The following is a 20,746-nucleotide window of genomic DNA, read 5'->3' as shown; positions in this document are numbered from 1 at the left end:
CGCCAAGCTATTGTATAAAATTGTACAGGGTTTTTTATAAGCCACCAAGTCTGTATTCCCACAGACGATATCCAGAACCAGCCTCCGTTTGAGTTATTGGGTATAATTTTAATCATCCATGCCATCAGCAAACACCAAACTCCGGCCATTAGGCAATAATCGTTGCCATATCATATATACAACCAAAAAAAGTGATATATCCAAGGGAGGAAAGGATGGGAAAAGGAAAAGAGCAAACAAGTAGAGTGCTCGTTATAGTCGTCTCTAAGCATTGACACTGCCTTCGCTGTGTTCCACCTCGAGTGTAGGCGAAGACTTGCGTCGAGACCCGTTTAGCTTTGCGCCTAGCCCTTTAGAAACAATGTTCAAAAATCCACGATGGGATGATTTTTCCGCAACGCCAGTTTCTCTGAAAAAATCCGTAGTAATAGTAGCAGAATCGGTGCCGCGAGGCTCCGGTTCGATAACCACCGCGTCAGCAAGCACCTCGTCCATGGGACGCTCCCCTTGGTTCCGCAGCACACGGCGTGATGGACGCGGGTCCACCATTAGCCGGGCGTCCTTGACGAAGGTGAGGAAAATTGGCAAAGCCATCATGGCCACTTGCATCGCTACGACGAGGATAAAGGCATGCTGCACGGTGCCGCCCCGTGTGATGATACCGTACATGATAAAGGGAAAGAAGAGAGGACCGGAGGCACCCATAGTAATAAAGGCAGCTGCCCGCTTAGTTCTCCTGCCCTGGCCGCGCATGCCAATGGCGAAAATAAGGGGCCAAATAGGGCCTTCGCCAAGGAAAAACAAACAAGCAGGAATAAATAATAGATTCGGGTTTGAAGGCTGCAGGAAGACACAGAGGAGGGCAGATACGAAACAGAGAATAATGCTGAAGCTGAGAACGGTCCGTGGCTGAGGCAGCCGGGGATTTTTGACAGACAAGTAAATGAAGTAAGCGGCGGCAAATCGAGAGATGGCGAAAACGGTGTGTCCAACCGTCAGGTAATCCGCAAGAGAGAGTGTGAGTCCCAGGGGTTGATCCGGATCAGCCGCGCTGGCTCCGGTGACAGTACCGGCAGCAGCAAGCATACCAGACTTGGCCTGGCCAGGTATGATGGAGACGATCAGGCTATTGAAATAGGTGCTGTTGCTCTCTTGGCCACCCACATACATGTACTGGGCCATGACGGCCAGGATGAGACTGATGGTCCGCAGCTGCAGACCGCCGATGCTCTTCTTACACGGATCAACAGGCAGCGACTTGGTCGACTCCTCAAGCTCGCTGTCGCTTACCTCTGGCAACGGCATGTAATAGAAGAAAAGGGCGAGCACGACGCACAGCAGAGTAATGCCGAGGTATGTCCACTGCACATTAATCAACATAGTACTGCCGCTTGGCCCAGCACGGCTCAGCGACTTGAAGAAGACCTTTTGTGCCAAGAGCCCGCTGAGCACGCTGCCAACGCCCTGTACGGCTTGCGCCAGCATGAGGCGAGTCTCGCCGTATTGTGGAGGCCCGCAGAGCACCATGAAGGAGTTGGCTGCAACTTCAAGCACCGAAAGCCCAAAACCAACGACAAAGTTGCTGAGCATGAAGCCACCAAAGGAATTAGTTACGGAAGAAGGCCAGAAGATGATGGTACCAGTGCCATATATGCACAAGCCAGTGATGAAGGTCGCCTTGTAGCCCCCAATGTTTTCGTCGTTTTGCCGATGACGCTTGGATCGGCTATGCTCGTCTCGTCGCAGAATCCACTCGCCAACGAGGAGAGGGCCAAAGAAGTAGCCGCCACCAAAATAAGCACTCGTCAGTCCAATCGTTTGAGCTGTGCTCATATTGTCCACCGCAGCAATCGCATTGTTGAGCGTGTTGAGCAACCCGTACGAAATACCCCACAGCAAGAAAAGAATGGCCACAATGGTGCAGTACTTCCAGGATTCCTTCTTGTTGGCGCGAAGCATGCTCTTGGGCTTGGTCATGTTGACAAACCCAAAGTATATGCCATTCTCGTAGGAATGGTCTGTCGAGACCGTATTGGTGGTGCGGGATCGATTGGCAGAATTATTGGCTGTATTGGCTGGGGGGGTCAGACGGTCCCCAAGGGTGGTCATATCGGGAGTGGTCAAGAACTCCATGGCGCTCATAGGCGCATCTGGACCAGGGCTGGCGTGTAGTCGGCCCCCAAGGGCGCCGTGGGCAACGGGCTCTGGCTTGATCACTCCCGATGCGATGTTGTTAGTCAACGATGGGTTTTCAGAGGGTTGCTGACTCTGGGTCTTATCGCTGGTGGTGCTCGGGCTGGCCCTCGTCCCATTCTTGTTCTTGGGGTTGTAGAGCATAGAGGGTAGAAGGCGCAGAACAAGAGGTTTCAAGGTGGGAATGCAGGCACAGGTTGTGCCCACATTGACCTCGACGGCGCTCCACATGAGCGCCAGCGATGCATTGTAGGCAAAGTCGGCTTGGCCACCAAATCTCGAGGTAGGATCAGTGGTGATTCCAGTGGGAACATCGGCGATGGCCTGCTGAAGGTAGTAGATTCGGATGACATCCACGACGGCAACGAAGATACCAAGAGTAAAGGTAAAGACGAGAATGGTCTTTTGCCGCGAGGGTAGCCGCATGCCAGTCAAAACAGGGATCGGCAACGCAAGAATAGCAAGGTCGGTAACGATGTTGACGGGAGCGGCACAGATGAATTCGGTAAGGAGGGGGATGCATTTCGTCGGGCCTTTATAGTCCGCGTTCCAAGCAGCTTGTACGGGCGTACACTGAAAGATATTCATGAATGTGAGGACAACCCCTGCAATATTGACAATGACGAGTGTGAGCCATGAAGCGAAGCGCAGGACCACTTGGGTGTTTCTAGCCAAGCGTAAGTAGAATATGAGGATGCTCGTCTTGGTAGCCATCAAGGCGGGATTCTGGTATACTTAGCAACTCGGCCTCGCAAATAAGGAGGAAGGGGTGGCTTACATAAAGAATCGAGAAGACATATTCGCAGTGACGAAGAGTTGATATTTGCGATGGAGGGATGTCGGTGTCATGCTTGCCGAGTCCATTGGCAACACCGAAGCAGATTGTAAAGGACAAGAAGAAGGAGATGAGCCACGCTAAGAGAATAATCCTATCGTCCCAGGTGACTCTTTTGACAATGAAACAGCGAGAGATCATGCGCGCGAAGACGAAAACCGAGGCAAGGACCAGAGTTGCGGTTGTGACGGCCAGGACGGCGGGCCCACGATTTGCAACTGAGCCACCGGGTTCTATATCTGAATCGGAATCCATGGCAGCTGTTTCGAGGACATGGACATTGAGCAAAGGTAGTATGAACGCGGTGAGGTGAAAGGTTTGGTCAGAATCCGAGCCCAATCCCAGTGGAGCAAAGAAGAGAGAGATGGAAGAGAGACGCCTCGCGGTTGTAGATGAGAGAGGCTAATAAGAGTCGAGCATCTGGAAGACCCAAGAAAGGAGAGCAAGATTTGTCAAGCTAGGTATCTGGTCCTGATGCGGAGTCTGCCATTGCCTCGAGCCCCAGGGGGGAGGGATTTGAATCTAGATCTCGGCTGTCGTCTGGGTTGGAGATGGGCTCCAGACCTGATATGGGACTGCTCGCGCCGTACTTGTGCAGGATCTGACTGCTACCGGAACCACAAGCTGAAGCGGCACAGACACAGGCACAGGCGCAGGCACAAGAATGGAGCAGCAGTGGCAAGTGATATGCAGAATCGAGCCAGACGGAGACTGAGCGGTGCGGCAGCCGGGAGCTCCACGAGGATATACGCGAAAGGCAGTCGGCCAGGGCCGTCGAGCTGCTTGACCGCAGCGCAAGGCTGCTGACCAGGGCTAGTATAAGGAGAATAATTATAGCGCAGGCAGTGAGATGTGACGGGTTTGGGGGCGTGTGTGCTGCGCTGCTGCTTTGTCAGACACGAGGGCATCGCATCTTGGCCACGACACACTGACGATGCGAGGAAGAGAAGAGACTCCGGCTTTGACGAGAGCCAGAAAAAGTGACGCTTACCACGGAGCGCTGGTACCTGCACAGACAGACGATGCGCCAGAGCAGGTGGCGGATTTGAGCTGCGCTTGCCCTCGAGTCTGCGCTGAAAGCCTCTGCTTCCTGCAGGGTGCTGCAGGGTACCTGGAGAGTACCTGGGGGGTGCTGGTTCTCCAGGGCTTGTACAGTACATGGGCCGGCTAGCGGCTGGGCAGTACCCTGATGATACCCAAAAGGCACCCGGGCAACGGCGGTGTTGAGCTGTGTTTAAAGAGGTACCCCCAAGTACCCACCCCAAACCTTTTTGGCGAAGGGTGGATGGGTCTAATTCGCAGCAAGTCCGCAGCAAGTACTCCCATGCACACACAGGGCAAGCTCCAGTCTGGAGCCATTTTGGGATTGGAGACGGGTTTTTCTGCATCATCTCTTCGCCTAAGACGATGAGTATTAGATCTAGTGCTAATGCTGCTACGAGGTGCTAAGGCAAAAGCTTCACGGTAGTTTCTTCAGCTGGTTCTTACTGGGCAGGATCAACAGACTCGCGCTTTTTCCTCCCCAATCCTTTGCCGAAAAGCGACATCACCACACATCCGCATCCAGTTTGGACACCGAGCCCTTATGACGCTACTGGCACACACAGGCATTTGACTTGCATATACTCGCACAATCCAGCCATTGATGGCCAAAGTGCGACCCCATATGCGTTGCTACAGGCACAGGCTTGAATGGTTGAATGGGTACATAGGACGTGCAAATATGCGCCATCCTGCAGACGGGGAAGGAAAATTTTAACAACAGACCGGATGCAGAGCACTAACAGCTCCTCCGCCAGTTCAACGACATATGCCACTCAATCCTGCGCAGACATAGGGCAAAAGAGCGGCGGCAGCAAAGAGGGGCTTGCAAAGGGCTTGATGGCGGTATGGGAGCGGATCCCCCTGCGAGGCGCATCCAGGCGCCAGGTTTCATTCATCCTGAAGCCATCGTGAGAGCATCTCTCGCGTAACGGATGGGGCTGGACATGGACATGGACATGGCAGCTCAGCCAGCACGGAGAGCCACATGACATTGGCGAAATAGCGGGCGGACGGGGGTCAACGGGCACAAGTGTCGAATGGAGGGCTGCAAACACATGGAATTGCATCCAGTACTCGTACAAGCATCGTTAGCCGCCAGGCCAGCAAGAGACGATACAACACAGTACAGCCTTGGTGGCATTACAAGTATACCAGAGAAAGGCGGTAGGCACTTGTTGGGCTGGGTTATGCAGATTGACTCGCCGTCATTGTGCCTTCGTGTTAAAAACAAGTAAGGCGCGCAAAGCGAGCAAATGGGAGCATCTCGCATACACTCCGGCCATGTCAATGGGCCGAGAATCCAGCCATTAGGTGCCTACACCGGCTACTCGAAGAAGAGGCAGAACCGACGGCTGAATGTGGCGACGACGTTTGTGGTGACGGGTGACGGTGATGGTGATGGTGAGGCTGTTGTTAGCACCGGCCTAGCAGCAATTGTGCCTGATTCCGGGGTTGGTTGGTTAGTTGCTCTGTGATGAATGTTTTTTTGGACGGTAAGGCATCTATCTATGTTATGGACACTACTAGGTGTGTAGGAGTATGCACGCAACCGGTATGGAGAACTGGAGCACGTTGTATCCGTCTGCATGCCAGATGTGGAAGAAGTATGTATTCCGTACTAAGGCAGAGGAGGGAAAAGGCGATGACGGAATGGACACGACAAGACAGCTTTCAGGCTGAGAAGGGAAGACATTGGACTACTACTCCGTACTCGTCTGCCCCGATGAAACCCTCAAAACGGGCTGTTCCCAGAGGAGAGGACTCAACTGCACAAGTATCGGTACCCGTGCATCGACGGCATCTCGGACCGCCATTGGCGACCCCATGCACGGGGGCTCGTCCCGCGCTCTCAGACACCAGCGGCAGTGGCACAGGTCTCACAGGGGGGTTGAGCGCCGAAATGGTGGGCGTCTCGCGCACAAAGAGCAAGTACCTGTACATAGTACCTCTGCTTGGACACCCACCACCAACATGCAACGAAGCAGAAAAATCACCTCAACGGTGCGAGGGGGATGCCAGCAGCTCACTGTGCGTGCCAATGGCGGATGCCAAGAGACATTAGCTGAAGAGCTTGGCTTGCCGGGTTCGTTTATTTTGCTTCTTCTCGTTTGCGCCGGCAGTGAATAGCGGCTGTTGTGTTGGGGTGCCAAAGTCGTGTAAAGCGCCATGACGATGAATTGGGCGTAAAAATTGGATGCCTCTGTATGCTGCATGAGGCACTTGTGAACCAACGTGCATCTACACCGTATGTATCAAACCAGAAGGGAAAATCTATTTGGGAGACAAGGAAACATTGGAGCCCCAGCATCTCGGCGGTGAGTTTTGTGCAGATTGAGCTGCATGCCCACTACTGTACGGTACTCCGTGCTCGTACGTTACATGGGGTCTCCGTACATGCAACTTTTTTTTTATGAGATGAGAAAAGGCCAGGGATCTGCACGCAAAGAGGTTACCGCCCTTGTCGATTTTCATCCATCGTCTTCGGTTTTTGCCGAGTTCCCTGGCAACCTGGGAAGCCTTGCTTTCTTGGGGGGTGGTAGCCTCAGAGGCATACTTTGGAGCCCTGGTTTGTGTGGTGGTTGATTGAGAGTTCGTCTAGACGAACTGCCGAACATTCTCTTTCACCATTCAATGTCACTGCCTGAAGCGCTTCGTCATTCACCAAGGCAAAACAGTGAGGCGAGGAAATAGCATCTCCTCGGCCAACGTCCTAGCACCCTATAGATGCGAGTCTGTGTCGAGGTGGCGCAACACCGGAGCGACGGCAAGCCTCTTGTCGCGGCCCACCGGCTGGCTGAACGGTTTCTCGCTTCTGTCATGTCTCTCAAATCCCTTTTTCCCTCGCCGCTGGACAATGCAATGCAATGAATAGGTAGATTGCCTTGTTCGTGCGTGCGTCTTGAACTACAGCAAAAGTGACGGCCACTATGCAAGTGACAGGTTACTCGGCCATGTACATTGGACGCTTCGCCGTGGTACCGGTACATGCGACGCTTGGTTGCCCCATCTGCGAACAGCAATTTTTCTCGCAGAGCCCACCCGCAAGCACCAGCTCGAAAAAACGGTCAACGAATTCGCCCGCTCTTGTGGCTGCCGCCTTCCATTCCACTGCAACAACTCTCATGCTCATACTGTGCATATTTGGAATGCTTGTACGTATACGTGTAATCCGTACTTCGTATACAGTAATACAGGTACGACTACGGAGTACAGCGCCGGTACTTTTGCCCTCGATCCAATTTCAAATCACCCTCCAAACCCACATTCTTCAACGAGCCCCTCCCGCGGCTGAAGCTGCCGCGCCCCGCTTGCATCACCGACTTTAAATTGTGCTGGTCGGATCCCCCAGCCCGGATGGAGGCGGGTCTTGTGTTGACTAAGCTCGCGATTCATTAAAGGCGAGAGAGTCTCTTACTTGTACTGTACGGCTGTCGTTCAACGGCGTCGAGTACCTGGACGGAATACGAAATACGGCATTCGCAACCTCTTGCTCCTGGGGTTATTATAGTACATAGTGCGATACACCCCCCTCCCCCAATCCCATCGCCCTGGGACCAATCGTGGCCCTTGTCTGCTCTCCAAAAGTGCAACGGCGGGCTCAGATCCAAGCGTCGGCGTCAGGCCAGAGCTGCGCCTGTCGCGAAAAGAGGCATAACGCAGGATGCTTGTATGAGATGGCTGGGCCCCCTCTTAAGGCTTTGCCTGGAGCACAGATTCCGTGGTTGACAGCCTCGCGGGTTGCACTCAAATCAGAGCGCCGCCTCGTTGTGACTTGGGATCCTCTTCAAGGCTACGTGGATCTATTTCGTAAGGGTACGACATGCTCAATCAAGCAAGCACATATAATTTTCGCCATTGAATTCGTGGTTCCGCCGCTTCGGGTCTGCCTGGGTATCGGATCTTGGCCATGATTTCAGTCGGCTGCCCATCGCCAACAAAGGGTTTCAAAGGGTTCGACTGATTCAATAAACAGACCCTGGCCCAGCTCCCTGATTCAGCATCCAGCAGAGGATTTGCTTAAGCTGGACCCCTTTCCCAACCACCACACCACCAGCGATGCAGAATGACGACCTGGTTAATGCGTTTCCAGAGCAGTAATGCGGCTGCCTAGACATAGGCGCACCCTCGAGATGCGCCCGACGATATTTTCCGGCAACTGCATCAGTCCCCCATGTCCCTGTGAGACGCTTTGTCAAGCCATTTTCTCAATTGCTTTCTGGATGCGGAAAACGGCCCTCTCTGGTCTGGGGAGGAAGTCGGAACTCGGATCAGCCAAACGTCAACGAAGCTGGGATCACTGTCAGCCCCCAGTGTTCCGGCAAATACTCCGTCTACACCCAAATATCGGAGCGCAGGGTGCTCCTAGCGCAAAGGACTCAGATGCTTTGAATGTCTGTCAGGCTCTCCGGAGAATTGGTACTGGTATCCTACTTGGTGGTAAGTTGATTCGTGTAAGTCGGCATGCAAGTACCGGTACAAAAACGTCATCTGCAAAGTCGGGAATAGAGCCGAGCCAGTAAGACGAGCACTGGCTAAAAGGCACCAGAAGCTGGCCAACAACAGCTGGCCAAAAAAAAAAATTCTTGATGCCCACGCCTCAATCTCCAGCCCGTCAGATGTCTCATGCCAGCTTTGAGACATGCATCCGGGGCGTTACCTGGAGTTTCCACTAGTCTGGCGGTTAGTCCGGCATCGATCTAATAGCATCGCATTGACCTTTTGCCCCTGCTCTACTCTACTATGTACAGCTTTAGAGATTGATGTGATTCACTTTGCGACGGGACAGGGTTGCGCCAAATTTGGGGCCACTTGATTCACGCCATCTTGCACTACTTCTTCCCAGTATTACGGACCGGCACCACTCAAAGGTGATTCACGGCGAGATTGAAATTAAAATCAGCGTCGAATCCATCGCTCCGCTAGCAAAAGTCCGTCAAAACTGCCAACAGCAACCCCCAATTCCCCGCAAAGCTGTGATGAACCTAGTCTGTGGCGAACGTCGTCCCCCAATAGATCTTCGCATCGACACTGAATCAGATGCCCACCACCAGCTGTGAGACCACCGGAAAACGTGCCCCATAGTGATATTATTAGCCTCTCAACTCTCTGCCTCTCCCTCCCACCAAAACCGTCAACATCGGATCGGCGCCCGAAGTGGATTCTTGTGCCACCTAGCCGCGCGAGGCAGAAATGAGCCACGATATTCTCCTGAGACAAGAGACTGAGCCTAAAATATTACTCTACCGGCGTCTTAATTCGCGAGCACAAGTCATGAGATGCCAATGGCGTTATGTCTTGTGGCTCTCCCGAGATCAAATGCCGTCGGCTCCGATGGTCCCCTTTTTTGAAATAAAGATGCGAAGGGTGCTTTTAATGCTGTCTGCTTGCTCCAGTAAGTGGCATGGGAGACCCGTGATCGCTGGAACATGCACGTACCCTACACGAAATACCCTTTTAAATTAATACGAGTAACGTTAGATGGTGATGCATTGGTTTTACTTTAATTTTATATTCTGATGATTCAACATTGTCTCGTCTTGGAGGAGTACATGACTTGTCTTGATACATCCAGTGTAGCACAGCTGCTGACATTGCATTAAGAGATTGAATTGCGGCTCTATTGAAATCGTGTTCCATCGCGATATGTTTCCTGTTCTAATACAGATGCCACCGAAAGTCAAAACAATAGCAGCAACACATAGAATAAAACACCAATCCAGATACAGACAAATAGGCGAACAGGATCACCACGGACCCTTTTGTGTTGTTTTCCAACACAGCAGACCCTTGTGTTTCACCACCCCCAGCCTCTGCTGAAGATGGCGTAACGCACGTGTCGACGGCGTCTAAAAAGCGCCACCGCAGCGGTCTTTCACATGGGGGAGGCGTTTGGATTTGTTTAGCCCGCTTGCGGAAGGAGTTGTTCCGCCTGTCTTGTGTCACAGGCCTGCACATGTTTTGAAAATAGACTGAGCATTGGCTTACACGTGGCGTTGACGGAGCAGCCGATGAAGCTTCCCCAAGATGGGCGATCCGACCTAAGCAAAAGGACGCCATTTCGGCGGAGGGCCGTAATATGACGAGGGCCCTTTGACGTATTCGCGTTCTTTGCTGTTTCTCGATGGGAGCTAAGCATTGCTCCAGCTCCTCCCTTATACCACCGAGGTGAAGCCATGCTTTAGCTCCTTACATGATTGTACTGTACCTGTATGCACATCTCCTGCAGGGTCCCGTGTGCTACCAGATCAGGAAAGCCACATGTAAAAGTATGATGCCGCGTCTTTTCATGCATGTGGTAGCAATCTAAGCCATGCTGAGAGCGTTGAAGATTTCACGTGCATGGATATCTGGGAACATCTGACTGATTACACACAATTAGTACGGTGAATGCAATAAGGTCATACCGCTGAGCTGGCGTCCTCAAAGATGAGATAAAGCTGCAGAAAAACATATGCCGGCTCTTTTGTTAAGTGATCAATACATGCCTCTATGTTGCGGTTGTCTTATAACTGTCTCGGGGAAGCTTGGGCCGTAGCGGGCCGATGCATGTTGATGTATCTAAGAGACTATCACAACAGGAGTGTAATGAGGTACAACTAGAACCAGAAAAAAAGATGAAGCCAAAAGAGAAAACATAGACGTATTTACAGATCCTTCTATAACCTCAAATTAGGCACAGCGAAACGCCTTAGCTGAGGAGGAAGAAGATGACCACATAGATGTAGCCTTGCGTATTGCAATGACCTCCATTTTTCACAGCTTCAATCCTAACTAATATAAATAAATCAAACAATAATAACAAATTACAGATCCAAAGCTGGATGGAAGAGTTTTCTTTTTGAAAAAGAATTGAGTGCTGTAAACCTCAATATTCGATGCACATGTAGGCTCCATCTCAGATCTCAAACACCCCCACACATACCGTTATCCACTGCTCACGAGACAACACCAAACAACCTTACTCCAATCACGTCATCGAACAAACCAAAACAACAACAGAAACCACCCTCTTTCCATCATCTAAATGACCCGCGCACTGGCAAGCTAGATAGACACACGCACACACTTACATAAAAAGTTTCGTCTCAGCGCCTCCCAGTTCATGGCCACGGCTCGCAGCACCGGCGCCGAGCTGCTGCCGGAGCACACGGCGCTGCTCGCCGGCCACGAGCCGCATCCCGGCGAGGCTTCCTCCGGCACATGGACGGACGACGCCGGTGCGCAGGGACGGGAACCTTTATGGCGACAGACGGCAGCGAGAGCTCCGGATGGACCGAACCATGCGGTCGGCTTTGCTCGCGGCGTGGCCGTTGGGTTCAACCTGTTTGTGCTCATCTTCATCCACTGTACGTTTATCTTTTCATCTCCCTCATCTCATCTCATCTCATCTTCATCATATCCAATTCCATCTTAAACAACTAACACCACGCCTGCCAAGCAACAAACATGTCCGGCCTCACCATGATCCAAGGCCCCCTCGCAAACGACCTCAACGCCCCGACCCTCGCCATGTGGTTCACCACCAGCTACCTCATCTCCATGTCCTCCCTGACGCCCCTCGTCGGCCGCCTCGCCGCAATCTTCTCCCCGCGCGCCGTCGTCCTGCCCAGCATCGCCCTCTTCGCCCTCGGCAGCCTCTCCGCCTCCCAGGCGCGCTCCTTTGGCGCCTTCTTGATGGGCAGGATTGTCATGGGCGCCGGGGCGGCGGGCATCGTCGTCATGGCGGTGGTTTTCGTCATTGAGCTTACGGGTAAGAGGTCGAGGGGCGTCATGATTGGATTTGTGAATGCTGCTTTTACCATGGGCGTGTCTGTGGGCGCGGCGGTGTACGGCGTGTTGCAACCCGTTGTTGGATGGGTGAGTTCAATGTTGTGAATCGAATCCTCACATCTTGTATTACTTCTAACCACCCCACCGTTGATACAGAGACCACTCTTCTGGTTCCAAACTCCCCTCGCCGTCATCGCAGGTACTGGGCTCTATCTCAGCCTCCCAGACTCCATGTCGTCGCCCTCAACAGACCAAGACGGCAAAGCCACCCCCCTGAGCCGAAAACTCGCCAGCATAGACTATCTAGGCGCCATCCTCCTCGTAAGCCTCCCCATCTTCAACCAACGCAGGAAAGACATACAGCTAAACTCATCCCCATCCAGACCCTCACCATCGTCCTCTTCCTCTACTCCCTTGCGGGCGACATCCACCCCGTCCCCCTCATCCTCTCCGCATTCTCCCTCCTCGCCTTCGTCATCGCAGAATTCCGCCTTGCATCTAACCCCATCATCCCCCTATCCGTCCTCTCCTCCCGCGGCGTCCTGCTCTCCTGCATCGCCCAGCTCGGCCTCCTGACCGCCCGCTGGAGCATCCTCTTCTACACCCCCGTCTTCATGCTCGCCGTCCGCGCCGCCCCGGCCGCCGCCGCCGGCTCCGTCCTCATCGCCACAAACTTGGGCTTCTCCCTCGGCGGCCTCGCCATCGGCTGGCTGCACATCCGCCGCGCCGGCTCCTACTACTCCGCCCAGCTGCTCTCCCTCGCCTCCGTCACCCTGACAATCGCCTTCTTGGCCGCAATCTCTCGTCCCAACACCCCGTCCTTCATCTTCGTCGCCATCGTCTGCCTCAACGGCATCGCCACCGGCATCTCCCTCAACTACGCCCTCGTCCACCTCCTGCACCTGAGCCACCCCAGCACAGAGTACGTCACCACCAGCCTGCTCGCCACCTTCCGCGGCTTCGGCGGCAGTTTCGGTACCTCCCTCGGTGGCGGCATCTTCTACCGCGTCCTGCGCGACCGCCTGGTCGACGGCTTCCTGGCCCTCGACGGCACCCCCGAGCTCGGGTCGGCCCGCCGGAAGCTCGTCGACCGGCTGCTCGGGTCGCCCGATCTCGTGTGGCACGGCGATGTACTGGCGCCACGGGAGAGGCACGTTGCCGTCGACGGATATGCAGATGCCATCAAGGCCGTGTGGCAAGCCGCTGCCGTCTTGGCATTGCTCGTCATTGCGGCGCAGGCCGCGGCTGGATGGACGTCACCCAGAGAGGAGGCAGAAAGGCGACACCACGAAGACGAAGAGTGAAGAACACGTATGTATTGCGTAAATCTTGCTGTATATACACCAGCATCAATCTAGTTTATATCGACCTTCCAAGAGCATTCACTTGTCCGAGATGTGTTACACATAGAAAACTCCGTTCACACATTCTAATCTCAAGCTATGCTGGCAAAATATATTCTCTTTTTTTCATTATTTCAACATTAAATACTTGAAAAGGTTACCTTGAAAATCCTGGTATTACCAAGCCACACATCCTCCATCCTCGACTCTTCATGCCCACGCTATGTAAAAGAAAAGCGGCCAATGTTCCACGCACTTCGTTTCGTTATATCATACATGTAGTAGTTCCCTACATCCGGTTTTATACAAGTCCACCATTGTAAGTAATAAAAACTCTTTGGTAAGATTTTTTGTCAGCATATACATGCCACTCCCTGCCGTTGTGATTTTTTATGTGATTTTCATATCCAGCACAGGGAGAGCTCGCCCATCCATTTATATATATATATATATATATCGAAATCGCAACGCGGAAAGTGAAACGCAAGAAAAAATGAGGGAAAAAAATAAAGGGACGTCATGAAGTGCTGCTGCCCGTCAAGAAGAAATCAAGCTCGCTCTTCAACCCGCTATTCTGCCGCTGCTCATCGTTGGCAAGCTGCTCCAAGAGGCTCATAAAGGGGTCCTTTTCTTCACCTCCCGTCGTGCCCGTGCTACCCGTATTGCTCTTTGTGCTGGGACTGGGAGCCGTGGCGCCCGGTGTCGCCTGGCCAACCGCTGGTTGCCATTGAGCTGGGCTGTTAAAAGCGCTTGGTCCGATCGTTCCAAACATGGCGTCGAAGCCTCCGCTGGCGTCGTTGATGACTTGCTGTTGAGGGACGCCGCCCGCTGCATGTGAAGGTCCAAGGTTATAGTTGAAGGCGGGGTTGAATGCCATGCCGCCCATGGAAGCCATGCCTCCTGCGCCAGCGTGGGTAGGATGCCCAAGACCAAAGCCAGCCATGGCAGGGTGGGCGGCCGTAGTGACATCTACAGTGCTGCGCATGGCACCCATGTGATGCTGCTGCCGCGGGGTCTCCATGTGAGTGGGCAACATCTCAGCCATGGCGCCAACTCCGGGCGTTGACGGCGCCGGCATCAAGCCAGCCTGCATGGATACGGACTGGCGGGGATAGCTTGTCACTGTCATCGTAGGTGTGAGGGGTAGAGGTATACCCTGGATGGAAGACTGTGAAGTGGTCTTCCGCTTGAGATTTGGCCTGTTTTCGGTAGGCCAAGGAGATTGTATATCAGGCAAAGGAGTCGGTTCGTTGGAGTAGTCAACCAATTCGTCCGCTAGGCTGAGATTCGCTGTATCGAAATGGAAAGTCGGTCCACCAGGCCCACCAATGTTGGAATATCTATCGAAAAAGTCCTCGAGCTGGAAGCCGGGCGTATACCGCATTGCGCTGCCGGTAATCGTCTTTACGAGCTCTCTGTGTGCTTCGTAGAGTCGCTGGAGCATATCCCGTTGGTGCTGAACAATGGCCCATGTGAACCGCAGGTCGCTCAACAGCTGCATCTCTCGGGACAAGAAATCCGAAGAAGAGCTGAAGACACTAATTTCGCCGCTGGTGCCTTGCTTGCCGTAGTGCGCACCGTGGATGTGAACGGTGCCGGCGGTACAGATGCAATAGCCGACAAACGACGGCCACTCAATAGTCTGCAACTGTCTACCAACCTCGGCGAGCTCCGTAATGGCATTCGCATGGAAGAAGCACATGTTGGTCGCTTCGATCTGCCATGACTGGTGCTGCCCATTTCCCGCCAATTCGGCCAGGCTGATGGGGAGGAAGGGTCGGTAGATCAAGCAATGGATGAGATGATATATGAGCTTGCATAAGACGAGAGTAGTCGAATCATGTTGACCAAAGAGAACCTCCATCGAGGCGAATATGCCGTCGGTACCGGATGCCCACACATCTAGATCCTGCCTTATTTTGGATAGATTTGATAGCGAGTGCCAAGGAAAATGGGAATCACCCTTGACGCCTCCAGCAGCCAGATATCGATTGGTCACGCCGAGAATGCGCGTTATGTCGATAAGCATACCTGAGGTGCCCTGGGACTTCTTGCCACTGCCCTGAAAATACTGCAGATTTGATCCGCAGAGGAAGAAATCACCATCCATATGAAGATTAGAGGCCGCTGAATACCATGATGGGAGTCGCAATGCGATAGAGTCGTCACTAATGAGTGATGGGCGCTTGGAACCGGAGGCCGAAAAGCGATCCAGGAGATAGCATGACCAGAAGAGCTGCCTTCGCGTTTCCCGTTCCGTCGTGGTTACCTGTGCTTGTTGATCTACCTCACGATGCAATTCGAGTGCCATGATCATGCCAATGGCATTTGCTGCACACCCAGTCAGATACTATTCCTCACCGTAGAGGAGACAACGCGAGGGGGGAGAATGCACGTACTTATTAGCATAAAGGCCTTCCTACCCTTGCCTGAGGCAGTAAATGCAATCGCCAACAGAACAATGGCTTGGAGATTATCAATGGAAGGCTCATCGATGTCAATGGCACTCCTGGCACGAGAGGCATATTCATCGCCTAGCTTGACAGCCGCCCGGAAACCAAGAGGATGCGGTGTGTGCCTGCATAAGAGGTGAGACTACCAAACACTCACATGGCAAAATAAAACAGAAACTCGATGGTTTAATAGACGGGTGAGACATACCTAGCGGCGACTGCGGCAATGGCGTCGAAGAGGAAAGGAGGGAGCTGGTTTTGATTAATGCGTTTTCGGATCAACGACTCGTCGAAAATGTGAAACGGCTTATTGTGGAAGCGATTAAAGTATGTATCAAGAAGAGCGTCTGTTTGTACAGAAGGGGTGGCGGGGTCCCTGCGGCTTGTATGAGTATCGAGTGATTCTAGCAGTAACGGCATATGGAAACAACCTACCCAGCTGTTGAGGTCTGTGGAGAATAAAGCGGCAGCTCGGTGACATTGGGCGTTGTATTTTCTTCGGTGGCCCTGCGCTTGGCAACAGGTTCCGCAATGTCTCGCTCGGCCGGCTGCCTCTTTGCTGATGTTGATGATCCAGCTGTTGATGGTTCTTGTTTTGTTGTGGCTGATGACGAGGAAGCCTGCTCGCCCTCGGCATTCTTCTCCTTGAGCTTGGCTTCCAACCCATCCACCCTCTTCAAGAGGGCCTCCAAGACATCTGTCTTTGGCCCACGCTTCTTCGGTACGGCATCTATACAACCAGTGAGTACGAATGTTTCCGGTACAAAATTACCGTCACGGTGTAGTGGTGGTGACACATCCAAGGGGTGGCTGTCTCGGGCGAGGTTCGAGGCCCTTGGCTTCCCACTCCGGGAAACCACCAGACGGCATTAGGGTACGTCAGAGCTTACCGTATACACATGGGCATTGAAACACCAAGCACGCCTCACAAGAAGGGCGAAGGCGATTACACTTGATCTAACTCAACAAAGCAAAGATTGGTCAGCGGCTGCGCATAGCATTCACATCAAGGGGGTCTACAAAGAACTTGGGCGCGAGGAGGCAGCAAAAGCAGAAACTCACCTTTCGCTTCCGGCAAGACTTGCAGTTCATGGACTCGCGGGGCTCCGTGGTGACATTGCGAGTCGGCAAGCGCTCAATGCCAACCTGCGGCCGCTGCGGCGGCAAGGCCACAGGCTGGGCCGGAGGACGATGCGGAGCGTTCATATGGGACGAGGTGGCCGAGGAGGTGCGGGCGCCAGGTTGACGATGACTCCGGCGAGTTGGCTAATCGGCCAAGCAATGCGGGAGAGCCAGCCGGCGCCAGCAGGCGCCAAAGAGGTCGAAGGCAAAGGGCGCAAGCAAAGCCAAGATTGAGGCAAGACAAGACAAGACAGGGCAAAGCAAGGGAAAAGGTGCCGTGGCTGCTGAGGAAGCGCAAGAGAGACGCAAGAGACGAGATAGCCGGGCGATGGTTTGCCGCGCAGGTAATTTGGCGTTAGTGATTATGGAATACGAGATGGCGGGCTGATCTGCAGCGCATTCATGACCGAGGGCCCTGTCGCTGGTGATGGACGCCGTGCTGGTTGTCGCGGTTGCTGCAAGTTGGAGCTGGAGGTTTCGAGGACTGATTGCGGCGGCCAGACCCACCGAGTCACCGTCGTCGAGCAAGGGAAATCACTGCGTAGGATCGTATCGTATCGTGTCGTAGATGGCATGCGCCCAGTAAGCGAAGAGAGAGATAAAGGACGTGGACGGCAAGATAACAAAGCAAAAAGCAGCAGCAGCAGCACACGCAACCCAGCGTCTGTCTGGCTTTGCTGCTGGCTGGAGTCGCGAAGTCGGCAAATGCCTGGAACCCCCCAAGGCTGGAGGTGGAAATGAAGAGGGCAGTTCCTAGTTAGCCTAGTTAGTGCAGCTTGGGGAAGCAGCATCCATCAATCTGCAGCGTCTGACCTCCGTGCCGCACAGGTACAAGTACTCGTACAGGTACTCCCACAGGTACTACTCGTACCTGCTCACGCCTACTAAGGTACCTAGCCTATCGCCCGTTTGCTACGCTGCTCCGCTTCCGCTGCCCGTATTCCGTCTTTTTGGCGCTGGGGCGGAACCAGAGCTGCACTCGTCGCATTAGTATCCGGCCATGGCAGCGCGCTAGCAGCTACCCCATTCATTCAAGTACATCCATACTTGTACTATGTAATGCCACTAGCGGTTAGTGCCTGGTAGCCCTACTGGAGCAGTTTGGGAGCGCTGGAGCTCGCACCACAACCGGCTCCCTTGCTAATATTGGAGTACAAGTATTGGAGCACCTGGAGCCCTGTCCATTCGCTTTCCCCCACCCGCGGGCCAGAACAGAACTGCCAGCGCGAATAGGTTCAATACTGTACCTGGTATATACCTGTCTAGCGAGGTTTAGTACATCCATTTAGCGAGCGTTCCATAGGTACTATCCTGCAATGTACCTGTATATATACGAGTAGTATCCGTGGTGCTGGGTAATACTACCTGACCAAGGCACTGCAGCACATCCCCGGGCTCGACTCGTCTGCACGAGAGCAAATCAAGGCTATGGGCCACGAGGACGGACAGGCGTCGATGCTGCAGCAGTCTTTGATGATGACGCTGAATCGTACCAAAAAGGAACCTTTGAACATTTCCCTCGGAGAGAGACAGAGCAGAGAGAGAGAGGGCGCACAGCGACCCTCCCGAGGAATCCACATCCACACTCTGGCCTTCGCATGGCGTCCATACCAAATATCTTCCTACCTAATACCTACCTAGCAGTGGCAATTCAGCATCTTGTCTCATGCAGTGAGAAACGGACCATCCCACATCATCACAAGACCGAGGCAACGACATGCTTGATTGCACACCGAGATCCGGCACAGACGAGTAGCCTATCTGTAAGCTAAAGGAAAGAACCTGCTCTATCTGTATGCATATTCGCCTCTTCAGCTCAGTCAGACGCAGCCCGCTGATAACTTGCCGAGTCCAAGTCAAGCCCGTTCAACCATCATACTGCACTCGTACATTGCAGTATGCTTTAGGCTTCGCTATCCCGTCGAGAGCCGCATGAACTATTCCAAACAGCGTAAACTATTCCAAACAGCGTAAATGTAAAGATTCCACTCGAGCCCAGTATATCCTCGCCTCGTACGGAGTACCATGTGCAACCCGCATCGGACCACATGCTTCATCGTCAAAGACGTACCCGAAAATCCCTGTGGCTGCTTACCACATCATTTTTTTCGCGTCAAAGTGTCAGGGACCAGGGGTCCTCCGGCTTGGTTTCGATGTCACTTCTTCTTCCCTGAATTCTCCACGCCAATTCAATTTTGCCCAGCCAGAGTCGCACCGGGCACGAGGCCTCAGGGAATCCCGCGAAGACGCGCGAATCCGCCGATTTCCGTCAGGCGTGGCCGGAAGCGAATCAGCTCAAGCATTGCCTGGTCGCTCTGGCTCTAGCTCTAGCTGCTGGCTGGCTTCTGCCCTCTCTGTCTCTCTGTCTCTCCGTCTCCTTTTTGATGACGCCCCCAACTGCCGAGGAACAGGTACTGCCTAGTGGGCGGTGGTATGGTGGTGATATGCCCGCCAAAAAGCCGATGCCGCGACCCAACGGACCACTAAAATCCGCTCGTTCTGTATATCGATGTGATGTATGCAGTACTCGTATGTGAGAGCCGGGCTTTCTGACAAAGCGCGTGCCTCACTCTCACCCACATTCCGCTTCTCTCTCTCTTGCACATCATCCCCTTGTGAGCCCATAGCCGGTATCCAGCAAAGGGGAAAAATGCTACTGTACCTGTGCCACTACTACCCTTTTTCGTCTCTCCTCTCACGTTTGGGCTATTTTGTGGGGAGTTGCCGGGGGTTCGTGCCGCGTCCAACAACCCGGCATGGCAATCTTCTGCAATACTCCGTACAGTATGGCCCGTTTCCAGGGCGATTAGTCCAGTTCCCCTCGGCAGGCTAGCTCTGTCTTGTGTTTGACTCTTTTTGCCCTTTTTTTCCTCTTTCTCTCTCTTTCTGTCTCTCTCTTTTCAGGGGGTCGTTTCTAGCTCAGGCACAAGGTTGACTAGTCGTGCTTGCATGGACCTTACAATCTTACTGTACGAGTACGGTGCAGCGCAACTTGAAGTCGAAAAGAAGAGTAAGACACATGACGCAAATAGAAATAGACGAACCGAAACCTCAGCCGAATCCCCCACACGCAGCCAAGGTCAGACGACGCAGACACACACAAAGAAAAAGCGGCGTCGGACGAATTGGATCAAATCTAATCGATCGAGGAGCACGACGCGCATGAGGCTTCAAGACCAAGCTGTGGATTTGCGAAAGGGCAGAAAACAACAAGGGGCCAGCCTTAGATGGGCGCCGCCTCCACTTGGAGCCCTTCTCGGCGATACTTGGCGTGCTGGCTCCCCCCCTCCCCCCTCTTCAAAGACTGGCGGCCGGGTTTCATCAGTGTCGAGACTCCGAGCTGAGGGCGGAATTGGCCATCATGTTCATACCGCCTTCTGCTTGGTCATCGTCTCATGATGGCAAGTGGCTCGGCTCGCTCAAAGTCTGGGCGCGTCTCGGCACGGGGGGGGGGGGGGAATCGAATCTTCGAAAAACCTTCTCGCCTCGACCAGAATTCAATGCCTGAGCATGCGGTATTGCTGCCAAGTCAATTATTTTTAACAATGGATTAGTACTCCCATTAAGGTTATGCCATCAGCGAAGATCATTGCGGAGGGGCTTTAAACAACATCTACATGTACGGCGTGCGAGTGCCATATCTCGTACGAGTACTCTGGATTAGTTAGTCGTGGCGATTGCTTGAGGCAAACAATCTCGAGAGCTTCTTTTCTCTCCCTTGCCTCCTTGCGACGCACCAGAAGCCCTATCCCTATTCCACAAAAGCTAGCACCAGCTGCCTTTAGATAAACGTAGCACCTGAGTTGAGAGCCCCTAGATTGGGCTCCCCCCCTGTCAGCTAGAAAATTCTCGTCTGCAAAGGGCATGCACCTCCCATGTAAGCCAGAGTAGCGAGTCCGGGGGCAGCATAAAAGGTTAATGAACAAGACAGATGTGGATAACGCCGACCAAAGGAAACAGAGCTTCATTGATAATAGCTTAGTCCA

General features: G+C 53.4%; 5 protein-coding genes across 5 annotated transcripts; 3 read left to right on the top strand and 2 right to left on the bottom strand.

Moving 5' to 3' along the window:
• Nucleotides 1–264: 264 nt before the first annotated feature.
• Nucleotides 265–3,283, bottom strand: TRIVIDRAFT_142807 (uncharacterized protein; the record flags this gene model as incomplete). The annotated part of the gene is made up of 4 exons (XM_014105444.1): nt 265–1,051; nt 1,094–2,018; nt 2,091–2,919; nt 2,972–3,283. The coding sequence occupies 4 exons, from the start codon at nt 3,281–3,283 to the stop codon at nt 265–267; spliced, it is 2,853 nt and encodes a 950-aa protein (XP_013960919.1).
• Nucleotides 3,284–5,325: 2,042 nt separating this feature from the next.
• Nucleotides 5,326–7,398, top strand: TRIVIDRAFT_70527 (uncharacterized protein; the record flags this gene model as incomplete). The annotated part of the gene is made up of 7 exons (XM_014105275.1): nt 5,326–5,531; nt 5,608–5,676; nt 5,741–6,100; nt 6,225–6,387; nt 6,488–6,638; nt 6,983–7,224; nt 7,267–7,398. The coding sequence occupies 7 exons, from the start codon at nt 5,326–5,328 to the stop codon at nt 7,396–7,398; spliced, it is 1,323 nt and encodes a 440-aa protein (XP_013960750.1).
• A 771-nt stretch (nt 7,399–8,169) lies between these two features.
• On the top strand, nt 8,170–8,885 carry TRIVIDRAFT_70526 (uncharacterized protein; the record flags this gene model as incomplete). Its single annotated transcript, XM_014105274.1, has 2 exons — nt 8,170–8,509; nt 8,821–8,885. The coding sequence occupies 2 exons, from the start codon at nt 8,170–8,172 to the stop codon at nt 8,883–8,885; spliced, it is 405 nt and encodes a 134-aa protein (XP_013960749.1).
• Nucleotides 8,886–11,174: 2,289 nt separating this feature from the next.
• TRIVIDRAFT_52486 (uncharacterized protein) lies at nt 11,175–13,146 on the top strand (the record flags this gene model as incomplete). The annotated part of the gene is made up of 4 exons (XM_014105273.1): nt 11,175–11,418; nt 11,511–11,929; nt 11,999–12,163; nt 12,226–13,146. The coding sequence occupies 4 exons, from the start codon at nt 11,175–11,177 to the stop codon at nt 13,144–13,146; spliced, it is 1,749 nt and encodes a 582-aa protein (XP_013960748.1).
• Nucleotides 13,147–13,702: 556 nt separating this feature from the next.
• On the bottom strand, nt 13,703–16,844 carry TRIVIDRAFT_142199 (uncharacterized protein; the record flags this gene model as incomplete). The annotated part of the gene is made up of 6 exons (XM_014105272.1): nt 13,703–15,516; nt 15,585–15,763; nt 15,847–16,014; nt 16,074–16,368; nt 16,529–16,595; nt 16,659–16,844. 6 exons carry the CDS (start codon nt 16,842–16,844, stop codon nt 13,703–13,705), a joined length of 2,709 nt encoding a protein of 902 aa, XP_013960747.1.
• Between the last annotated feature and the right edge of the window lie 3,902 nt (nt 16,845–20,746).

Source organism: Trichoderma virens (genome assembly GCF_000170995.1).
Source record: "Trichoderma virens Gv29-8 chromosome Unknown TRIVIscaffold_2, whole genome shotgun sequence".
In the NCBI taxonomy this organism is placed as follows: domain Eukaryota; kingdom Fungi; phylum Ascomycota; class Sordariomycetes; order Hypocreales; family Hypocreaceae; genus Trichoderma; species Trichoderma virens.
The sequence above is the reverse complement of the archived record's forward strand: the minus strand, read 5'-3'. Positions and strand labels throughout refer to the sequence as shown.